General features: G+C 45.3%; 1 protein-coding gene across 1 annotated transcript in view; it reads right to left on the bottom strand.

The window, feature by feature from the left end:
* Positions 1-24,314, bottom strand: part of LOC120024357 (SAM and SH3 domain-containing protein 1-like) — a 124,704-nt gene that overhangs the window by 13,605 nt on the left and 86,785 nt on the right. The window contains exons 11-18 of the mRNA XM_038968579.1: positions 22,865-22,939; positions 22,556-22,699; positions 21,424-21,556; positions 15,233-15,402; positions 14,928-15,137; positions 12,726-12,876; positions 12,474-12,602; positions 893-2,001 (exon numbers count right to left, since the gene is read on the bottom strand). Of these exons, the coding sequence (XP_038824507.1) occupies positions 893-2,001; positions 12,474-12,602; positions 12,726-12,876; positions 14,928-15,137; positions 15,233-15,402; positions 21,424-21,556; positions 22,556-22,699; positions 22,865-22,939 (2,121 nt within the window). The remainder of the gene's footprint in view (positions 1-892; positions 2,002-12,473; positions 12,603-12,725; positions 12,877-14,927; positions 15,138-15,232; positions 15,403-21,423; positions 21,557-22,555; positions 22,700-22,864; positions 22,940-24,314) is intronic.

The following is a 24,314-nucleotide window of genomic DNA, read 5'->3' on the forward strand; positions in this document are numbered from 1 at the left end:
TCAACAATAACGTCTTCAATCAGCTTTATGAATTCCCCTAGAAGCACCAAAACATCAAATCTAAGAACATTTTTGATCCACGAAATAAGCTGCGAGAAAGCTTATAGCCGATTTACCTAACTTAGTAGAGACAAATAGAATTTCCAGAGACTTGAGACTGGGTGTGGTAGCTCACAAGTCTAAAGTTTAGTAATCGTGTGCGGTACAGTGGGACTATTTGTAAAAGGGCTTTAAACATGAAAACGTGACATCAAAGAGGGCCAATCAACTTTCTGGTAGAAGGATGCAGTGATGACTACTAAAACTGTTACCCATAATATAGTGCAGTGTGCTATGAGAAACTGCATCGAACGGCTTTAATGAAGTGGCAACTGTGTTCATGTAGATGATGTCGCCGTAGTCTAGGACTGATTGGAACGTCAACGGAATAATCTGCGTTCTACTATTTAGCGAGAGGCTTCTTCTATTTCTATAGAAGAAGCGCATTTTTCTTAAGCACACAGCTTCTTAACTAACTCATCAATATGCTTTTTAAAAGACAGCTTTTCATCTATCAAGATGCCCCAATAGATAACTCAGATTTCTCTCTCTTCTGATTGACAAATATCTAATGCCCAGGTATTTGTAAGCAGGGACACGATCGATACGGACACCATCCAAAATACATGTTTTGAAATTGTCAGAGTTATTTGATGCACTCCAGAGAACAAAATATACTACAATGGCCATATAACGAAGCATGTTCACATCCATGGGTGTGCTGTATAACCCCCAGCTGTGATAAACTGGCGTTGTGAGAGTGAGATTTAGGATGTGGTGGATGGGTGTGTGTGTATTCTACACAGTAATAGCAGGTACATACCAATAGTAGCAGGTTGTGGGGGTAACTGACCTTGTCTGAGTAGGGTTCCTCTGTGAGGTCAATGCCCTCGGCCTCCAGTCTCTGCTCCAGCACGGTGTGGAGATCGACGGCCATCTTAACATGGGACACCTTCCTGGCCACCGTCATCTTGCCACTACCCCCCTGGATCTGAGCCTGAGGGCAGGCCGACTCGGGCAGGTCAGACAGCCAAGGAGGGGGCACGGCCGGGGGTGTGCCTGGTTCCTCTGGTTCTAGAGAGGGGGTGGTGGGGGAGGCAGGGGAGGCTGGAGTAGGGCTGGCTGGAGAGGGGGAGATAGGGGTACTAGAGGCCTTACTGGGAAGGGCTGGAGCCCTGTAACTGGGGCTGCTGATGACAGGGCTGGGGGGATGAGAGTTGGTAGTGGTGGAGATATAGGAATGAGTTGGGGAGGAGAGGACAAGAGAGGGGTGGCACATCCCATTGGCTAAGCGCTCCTTGGACTTCTTGATTGGAACAGGAGGGGGCACTGGGGGCTTTTTGGGGTGAGTCCAGATGCTCCTCTCCCCCAGCTGAGTTTCGGGAGGGCTGGAGATCAGGTTGGGCAGGCTTTTCTGGGGCTGGGGAAGCAAGGCAATGGAACAGGGTGGTCTGAGGGGCAGCTGGGAGAGCACAGGGAGGAGGTCAGAATGCCCTTTAGGGCTCACAGCAATCCCCGCATTCTGAGCCGGTGGGGAACCCCTATCTCCATGAGCCTGGAGGCCCTTCACTGGGCTGGTGGTGTCCAACTCGGAGCCACCATTAGCGGGCTTGGGTTCCAGGCTGTGGTCCTTCGTCTGGTCGAAGCCCTGTTCCCAGTGGAGGTCCCCCAGGGAGTGGGATCTCTTCCAGGCCTGGGGGCCGGTGGCCTCCATTGGCCCGTCCAGGTCCTCACAGCTGAGACTGGCTGGCATGGGGGTCCGGCGGGGGCCCTTCCTCAGCCCCAGCATGCTCAAGCCCCTCAAGGTGGGCTTGAGGAAGAAGTGCTTGGTGAAGTTGACTGTGCGCTCCATCTTGCTCTGCTGCAGGGCCTCAGTGGACTGGGTCATGGGCAGGGTGGGGTAGTCTGGGGACTGGAGGCCCACAGAGGAGCGGTTGGAGCGAGATGTCTTTCTGCTCTTGCCTGAAACACAGTGAACAACATATCCCTCTTCATTCTAGAGCTGGGACCAGTTGCATGAACATATCCCGAAGACTTTGACTTCAAACAGATAGCGAACAGAACACTAACTGAAACGTGATACTGAGGTGTACATTGCATTGGATAATGGATTTCATATCCCTATGGGTGCTGTGCTGTTTGCATTGCAATTTTGATTCTCACTGGTCAGTTGTGAATGTGAAGAGGACATGTGAATCTGAAACAACCTGTTGACACAGAGCTTTACAGCAGAGACACTGAAGTGGTTCAGTCTCCATCCCACTATTTATGGCCTTAGATCAGAAGGTTGATCTTATTTAAGAGTACCGTTGGACACGGTGACATTGTGTCATCTGTCAGTAGAAAGCATGAGAACAGCACCCTTTCTCCAACTCCATGCTATAAACGCATGTCCTATTGTGCATTCTACTTACACCACAGTACGGTGTGCCATACAGTAGTGTAGCTGAGGCAAAACTAGCCAGATTAGTGTGCATAACACCAAGAAAATGCTATTTTTAGTGACGCTAGCCTTGTAAATGCAATGCTGCACTCGTGGTACAATTTCAGATGCAGAACGTCAGTATAGTACGTCTCAGAAAACACGTTACTATAACAGAAGACTAGGGGCCAACCTACCATCATGGCTTATTAGAGCAACATGAAGACATGTCTTTTTCAAGTCTCATTTAATAATGAATAGTGCAATTACATGATACACAATTTGTGTCATACATATCACACACACGTCAGTAATCTGTATCTCTATTCATTTGGAGAGCGGTGAAAGATCTGTGCAGATTGAAGTCAGTCTGATGTTTTTAAAGTTGATGTGCGGTTTCAATGTGTTTGTTATTGTAACGGTCGTCGTAATCCTCCTCCTCGGATGAGGAGGAGAGGCGAGAAGGATCAGACCAATACGCGGAGTGATTTGTGTCCATGATATTTTAATGACTCGAAACTGAACACGAAACAAAACTAACATAAAACAACCGACAAACAGTCCCGTGTGGCACGAATGCAGACACGCGATACAACCACCCACAAAACACACGTGAAACCCCGGCTGCCTTAGTATGATTCTCAATCAGGGACAAACGATCTACAGCTGCGTCTGATTGAGAATCATACCAGGCCGAACACAAAAACCCCAACATAGAAAAACACACATAGACCAACCCACCCAACTCACGCCCTGACCAACTAAATAAATACAAGAAAAAAGGAAAACAGGTCAGGAACGTGACATAACCCCCCCCTTAAGGTGCGAACTCCGGGCGCACCCGCATAAACTCTAGGGGAGGGTCTGGGTGGGCGTCTGTCCACGGTGGCGGCTCTGGCGCTGGTCGTGGTCCCCAACCCACCATAGTCAAACCCCGCTTCCGTGGTCTCCTCCCAATGGCCACCCTCCATGTCAAACCCACTCTACCAAAAGGCAGCACCGGACTGAGGGGCAGCACCGGACTGAGGGACAGCACCGAACTGAGGGACAGCACCGGACTGAGGGGCGGATCCTGGCTGGCTGGCTCTGGCGGATCCTGGCTGGCTGGCTCTGGCGGATCCTGGCTGGCTGGCTCTGGCGGATCCTGGCTGGCTGGCTCTGGCGGATCCTGGCTGGCTGGCTCTGGCGGATCCTGGCTGGCTGGCTCTGGCGGATCCTGGCTGGCTGGCTCTGGCGGGTCCTGGCTGACTGGCTCTGGCGGGTCCTGGCTGACTGGCTCTGGCAGGTCCTGGCTGGACGGCTCTGGCAGGTCCTGGCTGGACGGCTCTGGCAGGTCCTGGCTGGACGGCTCTGGCAGGTCCTGGCTGGACGGCTCTGGCAGGTCCTGGCTGGACGGCTCTGGCAGGTCCTGGCTGGACGGCTCTGAAAGCTCAGTACCGACGGACAGCGCTGGGCAGGCAGACAGTTCAGGCGCCGCTGGGCAGACGGCAGACTCTGGCCGGCTGAGACGCACTGTAGACCTGGTGCGTGGTATAGGCACTGGCTGCGCTGGAGAGGAGGAAGGCTCTGACAGCGCTGGACAGGTGGGAGCAGCTGGAGAGAGAACCAGGAGAGACAGCCTGGTGCGGGGGGCTGCCACCGGAGGACTGGTACATGGAGGTGGCACCGGGTATACCGGACCGTGAAGGAGGACACGTGCTCTTGAGCACCGAGCCTGCCCAACCTTACCAGGTTGAATGGTGCCCGTAGCCCTGCCAGTGCGGCGAGGTGGAATAGCCTGCACTGGGCTATGCTGGCGAACCGGGGACACCATTCGTAAGGCTGGTGCCATGTATGCCGGCCCGAGGAGAAGCACTGGAGGCCAGATGCGTTGGGCCGGCTTCATGACATCCGGCTCGATGCCCAACTTAGCCCTACCAGTGCGGCGAGGTGGAATAGCCCGCACTGGGCTAAGCACGCGTACTGGGGACACCGTGCGCTTTACCGCATAACACGGTGTCTGACCAGTACGACGCCCTCTCACTCCACGGTAAGCACGGGGAGTTGGCTCAGGTATCCTACCCGGCTTTGCCACACTCCTCGTGTGCCCTCCCCCAAGAAATTTTTGGGTCTGACTCTCGGGCTCCCAACCGCGTCGCCGCGCTGCCTCCTCATACCAGCGCCTCTCTGCCTTCGCTGCCTCCAGCTCCGCCTTGGGACGGCGATATTCCCCTGGCTGAGCCCAGGGTCCTTTGCCGTCCAGGATCTCCTCCCAAGTCCAGGAGTCCTGGTTTTTTTCCCACTGCTGTCGCTGCCCGTTTGCACTCCGCTTGATCCTAGATTGGTGGGTGGTTCTGTAACGGTCGTCGTAATCCTCCTCCTCGGACGAGGAGGAGAGGCGAGAAGGATCAGACCAATACGCGGAGTGATTTGTGTCCATGATATTTTAATGACTCGGAACTGAACACGAAACAAAACTAACATAAAACAACCGACAAACAGTCCCGTGTGGCACGAATGCAGACACGCGATACAACCACCCACAAAACACACGTGAAACCCCGGCTGCCTTAGTATGATTCTCAATCAGGGACAAACGATCTACAGCTGCGTCTGATTGAGAATCATACCAGGCCGAACACAAAAACCCCAACATAGAAAAACACACATAGACCAACCCACCCAACTCACGCCCTGACCAACTAAATAAATACAAGAAAAAAGGAAAACAGGTCAGGAACGTGACAGTTATTGCCAATTTTCCCTCCAAAGATGTTTGATATCTGGCCCAGCTAACCACCATCCCAGGCTAGCTTCCAATCAGTTGTTTAATAAAGATATTTTGGATTTCCTATCAGGGCATAAGACAAAAGTATTGACCCCAGAGTCAGATGTCTGCTTTTCAACATAAATTAATGCTCAAACACTCTAATACACACAACTATTCTTAAAAAACAGACGCGCAGTAATCGATCTAAATGTTGCTGATTCTTTGTGATGGTGGTACATCAGTTGTGAGGAATGATTCATCTTTAAGAATGATCTGGCCTTATTGGCCATGCACTCTTAAAATCTCCACCCGGCACAGCCAGAAGAGGATTGGCCACCCCACGGAGCCTGGTACCTTTCCAGGTTTCTTCCTAGGTTCCTGCCTTTCTAGGGAGTTTTCCTAGCAACTGTGCTTCTATGTTTTTAATTGCTTGCTCTTTTCTTTATCTGTAGAAGTACTTTGTGATGCAAAAAGGGATTTATAAAATACATTTGATTGATTGATGAGGTCACACTTATGTAACAGTTATGCTCTGAAGACCATGTCCAATATACACTGAGTGTACAAAACATTAGGAACACCCCCTTTTGCCATCAGGACAGCCTTAATTCGCCGGGGCAAGGTGTCAACATCATTTCACAGGGATGCTGGCCCATGTTGACTCCAATGCTTCCCACAGTTCTGTTAAGTTGGCTGGATGTCCTTTGGGTTGTCAACCATTCTTGACACACACAAACAAACTTGCGCACCTGGCACCTACTACCGTACCCCGTTCAAAGGCACTTACATCTTTTGTCTTGCCCATTCACCCTCTAAATGGCACATATACACAATCCATGTCTCAATTGTCTCAAGGCTTAAAAATCCTTCTCAACCAGTCTACACTGACTGAAGTGGATTTAAAAGTGACATCATTAAGGGATCATAGCTTTCACCTGGATTCACTTGGTCAGTCTTTGTCATGGAAAGAGCAGGTGTTCCTAATGTTTTGTACAGTCAGTGTATATCTATGTTCATAATCGTGAATCTTGCTATAAGTGCTATAAGCAGAATGGACAGCAATTTACAATGCAATAGATGGAATGATTGTTGCACTTGATCATATTACCGGTCACTAATTAAGATGGGACAAGACCAGAGACTGAACAACTAGTAGTTGATTTTTGTGTCAGACACACAGCACATGTTTTTATAACAGACATACCCCTCTCCAGCTTCACAACAACTTTGTCAATATGACTTGACCATGATAATTGACCATCCAATGTTATACCTAGGAGTTTAATTTCATCAACTTTCTCAATGGTCACACCCATTATGCACAACTCCAGCTGAGGTTTAGGTCTTAGAGATACAATGCTTTTAGTTTTAGGTGTATTTAAGACCAGTTTATTATTAGTCACCTATTCTGATACTGACTGTAACACCTTATTTAGAATTTCAGTGAGCTCACTGGCTTTGAGTGCTGACATGTAAAGTATGGAACTGTGGTGGTTGGTGGTACTTAAATTGGGGAATAAACGGAATGGTCTCAAACACATCAAACACCTTGTTTTCTATGTGTTTGATGCCATTCCGTTCACACCATTCCATTCATTATCATGAGCCGTCCTCCCCTCACCAGCTTCCTCTAGTTTGGAATCATCCGCATACATCATCATTCTAGCTTTGTGTAAAAAAATTTTTTTTTTAGAAGAGTAATGGCCCAAGGCAACTGCCCTGAGGGACACCGCACTGTACACATCTGATGTTAGAGAAGCTTCCATTGAAGAACAGGGTTGCAGGTAGCGTAGTGGTAAGAGCATTGGGCCAGTAACCGAAAGGTTGCTGGATTGAGTTGACAAATTGACAAAGTAAAAAATCTGTCGTTCTGCCCCTGAACAAAGCAGTTAACCTTTTCTCAATAGGGGGTGCTGTTTGCACTTTGTAATAATTTCGTTCCCAAATTAAACTGCCTCGTACTCAATTCTTGCTCGTACAATATGCATATTATTATTACTATTGGATAGAAAACACTCTCTAGTTTCTAAAACCGTTTGAATTATATCTGTGAGTAAAACAGAACTCGAGTTGGAGCAATTTTGCTATGAGGAAGTGAGAAATCTGAAATCTGCAGGCTGTTCTGAGGTCGGTTTATTAATTTGCCTGTCTTCTATTGGTTGAGATGCACTGCATACGCCTTCCCCTGGATCTCAGCGAATAGTGAGAATTGAAATGGAGTTGCTAGGCAGATCTGAGGCCTTATAAATGGGCTGGCAACGTGGGGTCCTCCCTTTCTTCTCTTCGCCATGACGCAAGACAGACCTCAAGATGGCCTTCTAGAAAGCTCCCGTTATAGCCCTTAGATATATCCGTCTCTGATTTTATTCGATATAGGTGTTAAAGACATCATAATGTTGTTATTTTAAGCTGAGTTATATCAGTTTATATCAGTATATTGCGATTTTCGGGTATTTATTTGTGCTGCGTTCTAGGGACTTGGACACGTCTGGCCCACATGGCTAATGTTTACTGCTAATTCCAACGTTGAGGGTGACAATCTACAACCGAGCAACGATTCTTTTGGAAAAAGGACAACTTGCCCAAGATTCTGATGGGAGCTCATCAAAAAGTAAGAACTATTTATGATGTTAATTCGTTGTTAACGTAGTAACGTTAATTTTAAAAATCTAACACAGCGATTGCATTAAGAACTAATGTATCTTTCATTTGCTGTCCAACCTGTATTTTTTAGTCAAGTTTAGGATTAGTTACTGATTAGATTAGGTGCCTCTCCCAAGATTTCTCCCGACATATTGTTGGCAGCTTGGCTACTATTCTCATTGTATAACCACGATTTGTGCCGCTAAATATGCACATTTTCGAACAAACTCTATATGTATTGTGTAATATGATGTTATAGGACTGTCATCTGAAGAAGTTTGAGAAGGTTAGTGAAAAAATTAATATCTTTTGCTGGTTTATTCGTTATCGCTATTGTTGGCCTGAATCAATGCTGTTGTGTGGTTGGCTATTGTAGTAAGCTAATATAATGCTATATTGTGTTTTCGCTGTAAAACACTTAAAAAATCTGAAATATTGGCTGGATTCACAAGATCTTTGTCTTTCATTTGCTGTACGCTGTGTATTTTTCAGAAATGTTTTATGATGAGTAATTAGCTAATACACGATGGTCTCTGTAGTTATTCTAGTTGCTTTGGTGAGAGTTGTGATGGTGGCTGCAATGGTAAACTATGATTTATACCTGAAATATGCACATTTTTCTAACAAAACATATGCTATACAATAAATATGTTATCAGACTGTCAACTGATGAAGTTGTTTCTTGGTTAGTGGCTATTTATATCTTTATTTGGTCGAAATTGTGATAGCTACCTATGCAGGAAAAAAATGGTGGAAAAAAAAGTTGTGTCTTTCGCTATCGTGGTTAGCTAATAGATTTACATATTGTGTCTTCCCTGTAAAACATTTTAAAAATCAGAAATGATGGCTGGATTCACAAGATGTGTATCTTTCATCTGGTGTCTTGGACTTGTGATTTAATGACATTTAGATGCTAGTATTTACTTGTGACGCTATGCTAGGCTATGCTAGTCAGCTTTTTTACTGATGGGGGTGCTCCCGGATCCGGGATTGTGATGAAGTAGAAGTTAACCCACTGTTCCCGGGTAGACCGCCATTGTAAATAAGAATTTGTTCTTAACTGACTTACCTAGTTAAATTATGAGTTCTATTGGATAAATAACTCTCCAACCATGTGATGGCAGGTGATGTAAAGCCATATCAAGTGAATTTCTTCAATAACAATTTATGATCAATAACATCAAAGGCTGCACTGAAATCTAACAATACAGCTACAACTATCATCTTATTATCCATGTATTTTAACCAGTCATCAGTCATCTGAGTCAGTGCAGTACAAGTTGAGTGCCCTTTTCAATACACATGTTGAAATTCTTGTTCTCTGAAAAATAGCATTGTATTCGGTCAAACACAATTATCTCCATCAGTTTACTAAGAACTGTCAGCAAACTGATTGGGTGGCTGTTAGAGCCAGCAAAGGATACTTTACTATTTTTATGCAGTGGAAGTGCTTCCTTCCACTGTCACTACAGACACCCTGGTTCAAATCCAGGGTGTATCACAACAGGCCGTGATTGGGAGTACCATAGGGCGGCGCACAATTGGCCCAGCATTGTCTGGGTTTGGCCTTCATTGTAAATAAGAATTTGTTCTTAACTGACTTGCCTAGTTAAATAAGGGTTGTCATTTCACTTCTGAGTTTTTCCACTTGAAATTATTGGCAATATAGAAAGGTTATAAATGATATGGTTATAAATTATTATGTGATTATTGGAGGCAGGTGTGTTAGCTGGGGCTGGGGCAAAACTGTGACACCAATCAGGCCCTTCGAGGACTGGAATTGTTTTACATCTTCAACAAAACAGTGCTGAGAAGACATTTTGTATGAAATTCCTTTAGGTCCAACTTTTGGCACTTTGAATTTCCTTGTTATTGCCACAATGTTATGGTCATGTCTTAAAGTAATGATGGACTGTCGTTTCTCTTTGCTTATTTGAGTTGTTCTTGCCATAATATGGACTTGGGGCTATCTTCTGTATACCACCCCTACCTTGTCACAACACAACTGATTGGCTCAAACGCATTAAGAAGGGAAGACATTCCACAAATTAACTTTTAACAAGGCACACTTGTTAATTGAAATACATTCCAAGTGACTACCTCATGAAGCTGGTTGAGAGAATGCCAAGAGTGTGCAAAGCTGTCAACAAGGCAAAGGGTTGTTGCTTTGAAGAATCTCAAATATAAAATATATTTTGATTTGTTTAACACTTTTTTTTGGTTACTGCATGATTCCATATGTGTTATTTCATAGTTTTGATGTCTACACTATTATTCTACAGTGCAGAAAACAGTAAAAATAAAGAAAAAGCCTGAAATGAGTAGGTGTGTCAAAGCTTTTGACTGGTACTGTACGTAGGAGGATGGTTGAGAGAGAGTTATGGCTGTAGTAGAGAACGTATGAAGCAGAATAGTGCAGATTGGTTTGGCAGGGTGACCGTATAGAGACAAAGTAAAATACATTTATTAAAATGCAGAATGTACACTGAAATGTTATGCAGCTAATGGAGAGTGTTAACGACTGAGATGGAGAAATGTGAGACACAAAGAAAGAAGGAAGAGACATGAAATAAAGCAAGCAGGTTGGAGTAACTTCCATCACAGAAGTGGTTTATTCCACAACTCAAATCTCTACTGTGGCAGATTGCACATTGCAGATCCGTTTACGACACACACACATAGAACAGAACAGAGAGAGAACCCACTGGGCAAAAACTGGTTGAATCAATGTTGTTTCCAAGTTATTTCAACAAAGAAATTCAATGTAATCATTTACATTTAAGTCATTTAGCAGACGCTCTTATCCAGAGCGACTTACAAGTACATACATTCATACTTTTTTTGTACTGGCTGTAATGACTTGAATAAATGTGGAAAACTGATTGGATTTGCAAAAAGTAATCAACGTGAGGCAATTTCGTTTTTTTCCCCCCTAACTTTTATCCTACATCCAATGACATGGTGACATTTTTTGTTGATTTCACGTTGAATTCACTTTATTTGACAACTCAAAACGACATGTTGAAATAAAGTCTGTGCCCAGTGGGACGTCAATTATTTAAGCTATGATTGAAGCTAAAACACAGAATTTAACAGTAGGGGGAAAGCAAAGCACAGTCATCTTTGAATTTTTGTACTTTTTTCTTCCTAATTTCGTGACATCCAATTGGTAGTTACAGTCTTGTCCCATCGCTGCAACTCCCATACAGACTCGGGAGAGGCGAAGACCGAGAGCCATGCGTCCTCTGAAACACGACCCTGCACTGCTTCTTGACACTGCTCGCTTAATCCGGAAGCCATCCGCACCAATGTATCGGAGGTAACTCCGTACAACTGGCGACCAAAGCCAGCTTGCAGGTGCCCGGCCCGCCACAAGGAGTCGCTAGAGCGCGATGGGACAAGGAAATCCCGGCAGGCCAAACCCTCCACTAACCCTGACAACACTGGGCCAAATGTGCGCCGCCTCATGGGTTTGTCAGTCACGGCCGGCTGTGACACAGCCTGGGATCAAACCTGGGGCTGTAGTGAAGCCTCAAGCATTGCGATGCAGTGCGCACACTGTCTTTTTAAAGGGGAGTTTGAGTAGTCTTAACTACACACAAAATGTTCTCACAAATATAAATCTGAAATACACTTCCATAATCAGATAATAATATGTATGCTTTGTTATATATCCACTATCATTAAAAAATATTTATATCCAATATTTTTTGGGGTTGTTTAGGCACGTACGATCTTTGTGCAACATTGTCACTATGAAACAAAGCACAAGATAAGTTACAGAAATGTTTTCAAGTGACTTGAAATGGCATGGAGAAGAGAGAATGAGCCAGGATTGGGAGAATGGATACAGAGCCATAACACAGCAAATAATTGGGCAGTGACTTTACAAGCTTAGTTATTTACAAGGTCTTAGTTTCTACAGTAATAGCTCTCAAAATAAACACTCCCTCATGGCGTCATGATTGGTTTGGTCTCCCAGCAACCACTCAACCTCCTGAGGCGAAAGAGGAGGAGTAAGAGGAGGGGTTCGCTGTCCATTGTGAGATTAGAGCAACATGGGCACTAGGCTCGAGTTGGACAGAGCAGTTCTGCGCATTTGAGATGTGGGGTGTTGTTCCCTTTATGCATAGGGCCCCATTGTAGGGTAAACTAGCGATCTGGGCTTTGGGGTTAGGTCCTTGTCCCTTAGGATAGGGCTTCTGCAGTGAAGGCAGAGAGAGCCTGAAGATGGAGAGGGCAGTGGAAAGAGTGGAGTGACAAAGAGAAAAAGAGAGAGAAAGAAAGAGAGAGGGGGGGGAGTGCATCTCTCCCCTTACTATGACACTACACAGCTAGGTGGGGCGGAGGTAAGTGGGGTGGGGGTGTGGGTGGAGCTAGGAGACAGACATAACGGATAGAGAGCGGAGAGGTTTGATTGGCTGGCCTCGGTCCAATGGAGTGCGATGACGGGCGGTTCAGGTGAGAATGCTGAAGCATGGCAGAGGAGGAGGAAGAGGAAGAGGAGTTGGCCCAGAGTGGAGGAGGAATCACAGTCACTGTAGCGCTAAGCTCAGGCTAGGCTAACGCCAAGCTAATGCCAGGCTAATCCCATTAGCGAGAGGCTAGGCTACTCATTACCATTCTCCAGGTTCTCATTGCTTTCGTAGCAGCCAGAGTCACGTGGCGAGTCGCCCACCAGGCCGTGGCCCTCTGACAGCAGCTTCTCCTGAGAGCCTGACAGGCCGCTACGCTCCGGTTCACTGCTGCCTATAAGACACACACGACACAGAGACAATATAGTCAGACATCCAGAAACATACAGAATGATGTAGTATCGCAGTGAGTTTTGTGTGTGTGCGCACATGAGGTTGTGTGTGTGTGTGTACTCACTGTCATACTCCTGCAGTAGCTCCACGGCGGTGAGCAACACAGCTCTGTGTTGAGGGTCTCTGATGTTGAGCTCATCTAGATCCTCCTCCTCCAACAGCTTGAAGGTGTCCAGGTCCTCATAGCCGTTAAACAAGAAGGTAGGCATGTGCTCCTGGAGAAGAGAGAACAGATTGCAGATCAGATCGTCATACACATGTATCCTTCCAGTTCCCTGCTGCCAGTGACTGGAACGAACTGCAAAAATCACTGAAGCTGGAGACTCATATCTCCCTCACTAGCTTTAAGCACCAGCTGTCAGAGCAGCTCACAGATCACTGCACCTGTACATAGCCCATCTGTAAATAGCCCATCCAACTACCTCATCGCCATACTGTATTTATTTATTTATCTTGCTCCTTTGCACCCCAGTATCTCTACTTGCACACTCATCTTCTGCACATCTACCATTCCAGTGTTTAATTGCTATATTGTAATTACTTCGCCACTATGGCCTATTTATTGCCTTACCTCCCTTATCCTACCTCATTTGCACACACTGTATATATACTTTTTTCGTACTGTATTATTGACTGTATGTTTGTTTTACTCCATGTGTAACTCTGTGTTGTTGTATGTGTCAAACTGCTTTGCTTTATCTTGGCCAGGTCGCAGTTGTAAATGAGAACTTGTTCTCAACTAGCCTACCTTGTTAAAAAAAATGTTTTATAATAAGTTATCTGCTAAACTGGCATAGGACCAATAGTTAAAGAAACAAAGGGCCTTTTTCCTCTTGCAAAAACAAGCTATGAGCTAAAAAAAAAAATGGATCAATGAGGGAAGAGTTGGGAAGGGTGGGAAACAAGGTGATGAGGTGAAGGAGATTATCTACCACACCTTCCCACCACAGGCGACAAGGAGAATACACACACAATTGAACAGGAACACAAAGCTAGCCATTACACCCTGTGGTGCTATCTCTTAGTGGGAGGACACCAGGAATCCCAGTCTCAAAATATCACAGTACACCCCTCTGTTTGTTTTCGGGGATAGGCACAGCTAACATCAACATTTCAACCCATCATAATTGGTTTCCACTTTCAACATGGAGATTGTGGAAACTGGTTCAGTCTAAAGCAACCCACGCATCTAAAAGGGTACAATACACACAGACTGCATGTCACCACTGCAACCATGGAGACTTCCATCCTTAGCATAACAGTGAAGTTTAGCTCTATTTCTGCTAGGATAAGTAGAAATAAGGATGAGACCAAACCAAATACCACTACTCTACACAGCCACAAGAACCTTCTCATATGATCTTAGTCTTCTATGTGACCTAACATATTTGGGGGCCAAAACACGTTTGCTCCAAGATACCCCTACAATCTTGTTCGAAATGTAAGATTCAAAAGATTGAGAGTAGATGGCTGCTTCGACGCAAACTCCACTTTGTCATTGTGCTTTTAGGAACGCCCTGAGAAGAATGAGGTCTATCTTACGTAGAACTTACGGAGTAAATATCCGAACTGAACTCCCTAATGCTAACCAGATCTGGACTGAGAAATCCCGAATTTGCCCTAGTACTTCTTTCAAATAAATCCTTGACAAAAACAATAATTTATCCCGAGAGTGACTTGAAACAGACCCAGAACAAGGTGTAACACAGTCTCGGTATAATGTCTTTACATGGTCCACATTTAATGGCGGGGTTAGGGGAACGTTTGTTTAGTCTGCTCTCCCTCTCCCTAAGTCACAACTACGTATGTGATGAAAGAGATGACATGCGCACCTTGATGCACATGTACTGTACAGTCGAATAGTAGCACGTATGGGAGGTCTCGGAGCCTGTAATATAGTTTCGCTCTGCCCAGGCAATGATAATGCACCATTATGTTACTTATGCCCTTGAGTAGAGAGCCCTTGGACATAGCCTGGTCTGTAATCTGTTTAGTCAGCGCTCCATCAGGCTGGGCTTACCCAGAAACAGCCCACCTACAGTGCTCTCTCCCTGAGGAGGCTGAGCTAGGCTGGCTGGTTTCTAGATGGCTGGGATATGAACCGGACTGTAGGAGGGAAGTTGTAGGACTACTGTTACCTTGTCCAGAAAATCTTAGCATTGGTGTGTGAGATTTGTGTGGAGTTGTGTGTGCGTGTGCGAGGGAGAGTTGAGAGTGCGTGTGCTCGCCTGGCATGTGCAAAGATGTGTGTGTCCAGTGTGCGCACCTTGAGGTTGATGCGTTCGAGCAGCTCCTCTACAGAGGTGGGTTTGGGAGGTCTGCCCTTCCTCTTCCTTCTGACGGGTCTCTTGGGCTTCTCCTCCTCCTCACTCAGCACGTCCACGTAGATGAACTTAAAGGTGCCCACCTTGTTGTTGAGCAGACCCATCCACGTCCCCATGGGGGGCTTACTGATGATGTCAATCACATCCCCTCTCTGGAACACAACATATACAGGATATGTTTAGCACAAATCTAAAGCCACTCGATCTAGACGAATCATTAGTGCGTAAGACTGTGTGTGTGACTTACCTTTAGTTTGAGGGAATCTGAATCGTAGGGGCTAGGGGTGAAGTCAGCGTGTACTCGTGCTCTGCCACAGAAGGGCCCTCTGTAGGGAGGCTCCTCGTCGTCTCCATCCTCAGACTTGACACTCTCTCTGTTACTGGCTGACGAGTCTGTGGTGCTGACCGTCTGACCACCTGGATACACACAGACACACATATCATATCCTCCACATACTGTAGAGCGATTCAATACTCATGTGATTTGAGAGTGTATTGCAACTAACTGAGCTTCTATTTATTTTAAACGAGAGAGTTGGATAAAATGTACTTCTATTCGTACAAAGCCTGAGTGAGTGTGTGAATACCGATTAATAACAGCTTTATAATTGAAAATGAACAGCCAAAACGCATCACTTGAAACCAGTGGGTATACAGCGCGATGCTGTCTCCCCATAGACGTCTCTGTGTATAGCTGACTTGTGATGGTAAGTGTGGGAACCAGAGAGCAAAGCCTTCCTATCTAATCACTAGCATGTGTCTTAGACCCTCTGACCTTATGGGCCCAGGCCAATACCAGTCAACAAGGGACAGACTCTCTCTCACTATCAAACTTACAAGAGGGTGGCAGGTAGCCTAGCGGTTAGAGAGTTGGGACAGTAAGCAAAAGGTCGCTGGTGCAAATACCCGAGCCGACAAGGTGAAAAATATATCGATGTCCTTGAATAAGGCACTTAGCCCTAATTTGCTCTAGGGGCGCCGTACAACACATTTCACTGCATCTGTCTGGTTTATGTGACACTAAAACATATATACAGTTCCAGTCAAAAGTTTGGACACACCTACTCATTCAAGGGTTTTTCTTTATTTTTTACTATTTTCTACATTGTACAACACTATGAAATATGAAATAACACATATGGAATCATGTAGTAACCAAAAAAGTGTTAAAATAAATCAAAATATATTTTAATTCTTCAAAGTAGCCACACATTGCCTTGTTGAAGCTTTGCACACTCTTGGCATTCTCTCAACCAGCTTCATGAGGAATGCTTTTACAACAGTCTTGATGGAGTTCCCACATATGCTGAGCACTTGTTGGCTGCTTTTCCTTCACTCTGCGGTCCAACTCATCCCAAACCATCTCAATTGGGTTGAGGTCGGGTGGTTGTGGAGGCCAGGTCATCTCATGCAGCACTCATCACTCTCCTTCTTGGTCAAATAGCCCTTACACAGCCTGGAGGTGTGTTTTGGGACATTGTCCAGTTGAAAAACAAATGATAGTACCACTAAACTATCCAAATTCCAAGACGGCATAGCAGTGGGATGTCTGTTTTGAATGTCTTGTCCCATCCCTAGTATATATCGTTATTTTCTTTGTATATATTTCGTATATGTTTTAACCTCGTAAAACTGACTATCCTACCAATCCAAGACTTCGGCGATGTCATTTACAAAATAGCCCCCAACACTCTACTCAGCAAACTGGATGTAGTCTATCACAGTGCCATCCGTTTTGTCACCAAAGCCCCATATACTACCCACCACTGCGACCTGTATGCTCTCGTTGGCTGGCCCTCGCTTCATATCCGTCACCAAACCCACTGGCTCCAGGTCATCTATAAGTCTTTGCTAGGTAAAGCCCCGCTTTATCTCAGCTCAATGGTCACCATAGCAACACCCACCCGTAGCACGCATATATTTCACTGGTCATCCCCAAAGCCAACACTTCCTTTGGCCGCATTTCCTTCCAGTTCTCTGCTGCCAATGACTGGAACGAATTGCAAAAATCTCTGAAGCTGGAGTCTTATATCTCCCTCTCTAACTTTAAGCATCAGCTGTCAGAGCATCGCTGTACCTGTACACAGCCAATCTGTAAATAGCACACCCAACTTCCTCATCCCCATACTTTACTTACCCTCTTGCTCTTCTGCACTCCAGTATCTCTACTTGCACATCATCATCTGCACATCTATCACTCCAGTATTAATGCTACATTGTAATTATTTCGCCTCTATGGCCTATTTATTGCCTACCTCCCTACTCTTCTACATTTGCACACACTGTACATAGATTTTTCTATTTTTCTTTTCTATTGTGTTATTGACTGTACGTTTGTTTATGTGTAACTCTGTCTTCTTGTTTGTGTCGCACTGCTTTGCTTTATCTTGGCCAGGTCGCAGTTGTAAATGAGAACTTGTTCTCAACTGGCTTACCTAGTTAAATAGACCCACCTCCCGGGTGGCGCAGTGGTCTAGGGCACTGCATCGCAGTGCTAGCTGCGCCACCAGAGTCTCTGGGTTCGCGCCCAGGCTGGGCTGGGTTCGCGCCCAGGCTCTGTCGCAGCCGGCTGCAACCGGGAGGTCCGTGGGGCGACGCACAATTGGCATAGCGTCGTCCGGGTTAGGGAGGGTTTGGCCGGTAGGGATATCCTTGTCTCAGTATGTAAAAATGTAATAAAATGTATGCACTCTACTGTAAGTCGCTCTGGATAAGAGCGTCTGCTAAATGACTAAAATGTAAAGGTGAATAAATCAATTTAAAAAACGCAAACCAGATGGGATGACGTATAGCTGCAGAATGCTGTGGTAGCCATGCTGGTTAAGTGTGCTTTGAATTCCAAACACAGTTGAAGTCGGAAGTTTACATACACCTTAGCCAAATACATTTCAACTATGTTTATCACAATTCCTGACATTTAATCCAAGTAAAAATTCCCTGTCTTAGGTCAGTAAGGATCACCACTTTAGTTTAAGAATGTGAAATGTCAAAATAATAGTAGAAAGAATGATTTATTTCAGCTTTTATTTCTTTCATCACATTCCCAGTGGGTCAGAAGTTTACAAACACTCAATTAGTATTTGGTAGCATTGCCTTTAAATTGTTTAACTTTGGTCAACGTTACGGGTAGCCTTCCACAAGATTCCCACAATAAGTTGGGTGAATTTTTGGCTCATTCCTCCTGACAGCTGGTGTAACTGGGTCAGGATTGTAGGCCTCCTTGCTCGCACACGCTTTTTCAGTTCTGCCCACACATTTTCTATAGGATTAAGGTCAGGGCTTTCTGATGGCCACTCCAATACCTTGACTTTGTTGTCCTTAAGCCATTTTGCCCCAACTTTGGAAGTATGCTTGGGGTCATTGTACATTTGGAAGACCCATTTCTGAACAAACTTTCACTTCCTGACTGATGTCTTGAGATGTTGCTTCAATATATCCACATAATTGTCCTGCCTCATGATGCCATCTATTTTGTGAAGTGCACCCGTCCCTCCTGCAGCAAAGCACCGCCACAACATGATGCTGCCACCCCCGTGCTTCACAGTTGGGATGGTGTTCTTCGGCTTGCAAGCCTCACCCTTTTTCCTCCTAACATAATGATTGTCATTATGGCCAAACAGTTATATTTTTGTTTCATCAGACCAGAGCACATTTCTCCAAAAAGTACGATCCTTGTCCCCATGTGCAGTTGCAAACCGTAGTCTGGCTTTTTTATGGCGGTTTTGGAGCAGTGGCTTCTTCCTTGCGGAGGGCCTTTCAGGTTATGTCGATATAGGACTCATTTTACTGTGGATGTAGATACTTTTGTACCTGTTTCCTCCAGCATCTTCACAAGGTCCTTTTCTGTTGTTCTAGGATTGATTTACATTTTTCGCACCAAAGTACGTTCATCTCTAGGAGACAGAACGTGTCTCCTTCCTGAGCGGTATGACGGCTGCATGGTCCCATGGTGTTTATACTTGCGTACTATTGTTTGTACAGATGAACGTGGTACCTTCAGGCATTTGGAAATTGCTCCCAAGGATGTACCAGAATTGTGGAGGCCTATAATTTTTTTTTCTGGGTCTTAGCTGATTTCTTTTGATTTTCACATGACGTCAAGCAAAAGAGGCACTGAGTTTGACATGACATCATGTGACATCATGACATGACAAGCCATGACATCATTTTCTGGAATTTTCCAAGCTGTTTAAAGGCACAGTCAACTTAGTGTATGTAAACTTCTGACCCACTGGAATTGTGATACAGTGAATTATAAGTGCAATAATCTGTCTGTAAACAATTGTTGGAAAAATTACTTGTGTACTGCACAAAGTAGATGTCCTAACCGACTTGCCAAAACTATAGTTTGTTAACAAGAAATGTGTGGAGTGGTTGAAAAACTAGTTTTAATGACTCCAACCTAAGTGTATGTAAACTTCCGACTTCAACTGTAAATCACTGACAGTGTCACCAGCAAAGCACCCCCACACCAGCGCACCTTCTCCTCCATGCTTCACGGTGGGAACCACACATGTGGAGATCATCCGTTCACCTACTCTGCGTCTCACAAAGACATGGCTGTTGGAACCAAAAATCTCAAATTTGGACTCATCAGACCAAAGGACAGATTTCCACTGGTCTCATAACCATTGCTCGTGTTTCTTGGCCCAAACAAGTCTCTTCTTCTTATTGGTGTCCTTTAGTAGTGGTGTCTTTGCAGCAATTCGACCATGAAGGCCTGATTCATGCAGTCTCCTTTGAACAGTTGATGTTGAGATGTGTCTGTCACTTGAACTCTGTGAAGCATTTATTTGGGCTGCAATTTCTAAGGCTGGTAACTCTAATGAAATTATCCTCTGCAGCAGAGGTAACTCTGGTTATTCCTTTCATGTGGCGGTCCTCATGAGAGCCAGTTTCATCATAGCGCTTGATGGTTTTTGCAACTGCACTTGAAGAAACTTTCAAAGTTCTTAAAATGTTGAGGATTGACTGACCTTCATGTCTTAAAGTAATGATGGACTGTCATTTCGCTTTGCTTATTTGAGCTGTTCTTGCCATTATATGGACTTGGTCTTTTACCAAATAGGGCTATCTTCTGTATACCACCCCTACCTTGTCACAACTCAACTGATTGTCTCAAACGCATTAAGAAGGAAAGAAATTCCACAATTCACTTTTAAGAAGGCACACCTGTTAATTGAAATGCATTCCAGGTGACTACCACATGAAGCTGGTTGAGAGAAGCTGGTTGAGAGAATGCCAAAAGAGTGTGCAAAGCTGTCAACAAGGCAAAGGGTGGCTACTTAGAAGAATCGGAAAAAATCGAAAAAATATTTTGATTTGTTTAACACTTTTTTGGTAATTACATGATTCCTTATGTGTTATTTCATAGTTTTGATGTCTTCACTATTATTCTCCAATGTAGAAAATAGTAAAAAATAAAGAAAAAACCTTGAATGACTAGGTGTGTCCAAACGTTTGACTGGTATGGATATATGTTTAACAAACATCAACCCAGCCTTCACAGCCCTCAGTCTAACTCTAACATCAACACATGAGAGACAGATAGAAGAGTTGTTGGTGCTCTGTCTGAACACATGCCGTGCTCAGATCATGATCAGTCACTAACGTGAGAAGACACTCTCATCAGATAGGACCACATGATCTCACGTGGCATCTCTAAACCCTCCAATGGGAATGGGTGTGACCGTGAGAGAGCTGGAATGATAGGAGACAAGCTCATAACAATGATGATGTAATGTATTCTAACTGACACGGCAGGCTTGATAAAGGGTATTTATGGATTAAATCACTTCGGGATTATCTGTGTAGATAAGAAGATTGAGTGAATGTTGCCCGGGAGATGTGATGACAATGCCCCATTGTGTCGTGCACTTAGAGTGTGTTTGTGTTTGTGCACTTATTTCTCACACACACACACACACACACACACACACACACACATACACACACTTACATTTTACATTTTAGTCATTTAGCAGACGCTCTTATCCAGAGCAACTTACAGTAGAGTGCATACATTTTTTATTACATTTTTTTTTTAAACATTTTACATACTGAGACAAGGATATCCCTACCGGCCAAACCCTCCCTAACGACGCTATGCCAATTGTGCGTCGCCCCACGGACCTCCCGGTTGCGGCCGGCTGCGACAGAGCCTGGGCACGAACCCAGCCCAGCCTGGGCGCGAACCCAGAGACTCTGGTGGCGCAGCTAGCACTGCGATGCAGTGCCCTAGACCACTGCGCCACCCGGGAGACACACACACACACACACACACACACACACACACACACACACACACACACACACACACACACACACACACACACACACACACACACACACACACACACACACACACACACACACACACACACACACACACACACACACACACACACACACACACACACACACACACACACTACTTACTCATGGAGCTCTGTCCGCTGAGGGAGCTCCGGAGGCTCTCCACTGATCCTCCAGCCTTGAGTTTGGGTTTCTCCAGAGAATCTGTGTCTGGCTGGGGGGACTGGGGGGAGCTGGGAGCACCATCTGCGCTCGACTGGAGGGAGGGAGGAAGGCGAAGAGAGGGGGAGGAAGGGTACAGATGAAGGCGGGGGGGTAGGAGAGGTATGGAATGGGGAGGTTGGGGCAGAAAGGTAGAAGCGAAGAGGAGAGGGGAGAGAGAGAGATCGAGAAAGAGATGGAGAGATTAAGAGACAGAGACACAGATGCCAGTATCAGTGATAGGTAGCGCTCACAGTATCATACACATGACAGCAGCTATACTGAAGGGTAATTCATCACAGCCACTAGATGGCAGCGTGGCATGTAAAATAGTCTTTCGAGTGAAGTTGGAGGTCATTTAGTCTCCTGCCTGCTCTTTCCAAGCAACATATTCATAACTAACCCAACCTTTTTCTGGGTCACTGCATGGACGTTCCAACTATCTCTGCTATTCATCTCTGAGGGAACTGGTTTGCAGCGCGCGGTCTAAGGATGTGGCACTCCCTAGGCTTTGACAGTACTGTACCCTCTGACAGCCTAGATACCAGGCCAAAACCAATACTGTAGTTGTCCATTGTTTGAATGTGAATGCTCATGTGATACGAATGAGCCACACACACATACACATGCGCATGCACACGCACACACAGTCCCAGAGCCAAAGGCCCCTTGTCTCAGAGCGCTGGCATGCGTGAGGCTTGTCTCCCTGGATGAGCTCAGCCACTTCCATACACACCCCACCCTACACCCCGAGTCCTGTCCTGGGCCTGAGAGAGCTGAGACCAGAATGTGGACAGCTCCAAGATAGTCCCAGCTGTGTGTGTGTGTGTGTGTGTGTGTGTGTCTGTTTGTGTGTGAGAGAGCTGGGTATTTAGTTTGTAACCAACACAAACACGTCCACCCACACACATATGTAAAGCCCAGAATGACTATGAATAACAGGATCTCGGATCAAGCCTCTTGAAAGTTGGGATCTTAGTGTGTGTGTGTGTGTGTGTGTGTGTGTGTGTGTGTGTGTGTGTGTGTGTGTGTGTGTGTGTGTGTGTGTGTGTACCTGTTCAGACAGTGAGCTGCTGTACTTCTTGGACATGCGTTTCCTCATGGTCTCTTTTACAGACTTGACCTTCTTCCCCAGAGAGATACGAGATGTCGCGGGAGACTTGACTACCTCCCGGTATATAGCCTCTGGATACTTACTCTGAGAGATAGAGGGAGGGAGGGAGAGCGAAAACACAGAGACAGGAAAAAAAAGGAGGAGAGAAAGAGAGAGAAATAACAAAATAGTTCATTCAGTGTTTGAGTTCCCTTCTCTAAGCATTGCGCCCCCTCAGCCCTGAGTCATCAGTAACCTGTTAGCACTTACATTGGGCTCTGAGCCTGCGCTGACCACATGGAGTGACCTGTTGGACAGGTCAAACCCTCCGAAACTACACGTCCTCTGTGAGAGAGAGAGAGAGAGAGAGAGAGAGAGAGAGAGAGAGAGAGAGAGAGAGAGAGAGAGAGAGAGAGAGAGAGAGAGAGAGAGAGAGAGAGAGAGAGAGAGAGAGAGAGAGAGAGAGAGAGAGAGAGAGAGAGAGAGAGAGAGAGAGAGAGAGAGAGAGAGAGAGAGAGAGAGAGAGAGAGAGAGAGGGAATAAATATTTAGAGCGAGAGTGGGAGTTAGAATCAATTAGAATCTATTCAAATGACATCAACTCCCATAAGAGTGCCCAGTAAGAGTCAAATCACAATGATTCATGCTTGGCGGAGTCACAATGGCAGCAGGTTGATTCATGGCTGTATGTTATATATGGTCTTGCTGAGTGAGCCTTTCCAGCCGTCTATATATGTATGTCGTGGTATGACCTCATATGGGACAGGCAACAGACGTGAAACTCATATATATATTTATCTTTATTATATACGTTAGTTAATTGGGTGACCATCTGTGTTAGATCATCCGCATGGGGATTTTGGAGTCACTGTTATTCTGCAAGTGTATGTTACTTTAAACCTAAAGCCATGGGGAGCTAGCATAGAGTGAAATTAAATGAAATCATTTGGTTAGATGTGGTCACGCTGAATTATTCCATTGTGCTTTATGAATGTCATATAGAGCGTATAGACTATGGCCCAACCCAACCTTTCCCTTGTGTTTAATTACGAAAGGACGGTTACTGGATTAAGTCTCTGGAAACACACACATTGTATAGAGATATGAATACTTTTACACTGGATTAGATTATAGAGAGGGGAGGTTGAGGTAAGTACGTTCTCACAGAGAGTATAGTGTATCCGACTGAGGAATATGTAAGGGGCTTTGCCTATCTATCATATCTCTCCATTTGATAGGGAGCGTTTCAATAGGACCAGTCATGAGGGTAGCAGGGAGTTACCGTTGAGGAGAGAGATTGGCCATCTTATCACTGAATTAGCTTTGAGACCATTTGCTTTCTATCGTGTCCATGTCCGCAGTTCCACTCTCTGGACTTCACAGGAATCCATAGTTTTGTGAAGAGAAGCGATTGAGAAGGCGTCCAAAAAGAAGACTGGAGATGAGGTGATGTTGTTGGACATATTGAATGGAATGGCCATGCATCTATGGATGAAGAACCACGTCCAATGATTGACAAGTGAAAGCAAGGATTCGGGCTTCTTCAAGGCTGCAGAATAGCTCTGTTAAGCTTCCCCTGTGTCGATCTAAATAGATTCCTACCATAACCACTAAAAACGTCCATGCTAGTTTTGTTATTGACTTGGGATTGAACTTTCGCACACTGACTACACCTTATCACACCACCTCTCTCAATGATGTGTGGAGGCGTGTTTGGCCTT

The sequence above is a fragment of the Salvelinus namaycush genome, chromosome 29 (assembly GCF_016432855.1).
Source record: "Salvelinus namaycush isolate Seneca chromosome 29, SaNama_1.0, whole genome shotgun sequence".
NCBI lineage: Eukaryota > Metazoa > Chordata > Actinopteri > Salmoniformes > Salmonidae > Salvelinus > Salvelinus namaycush.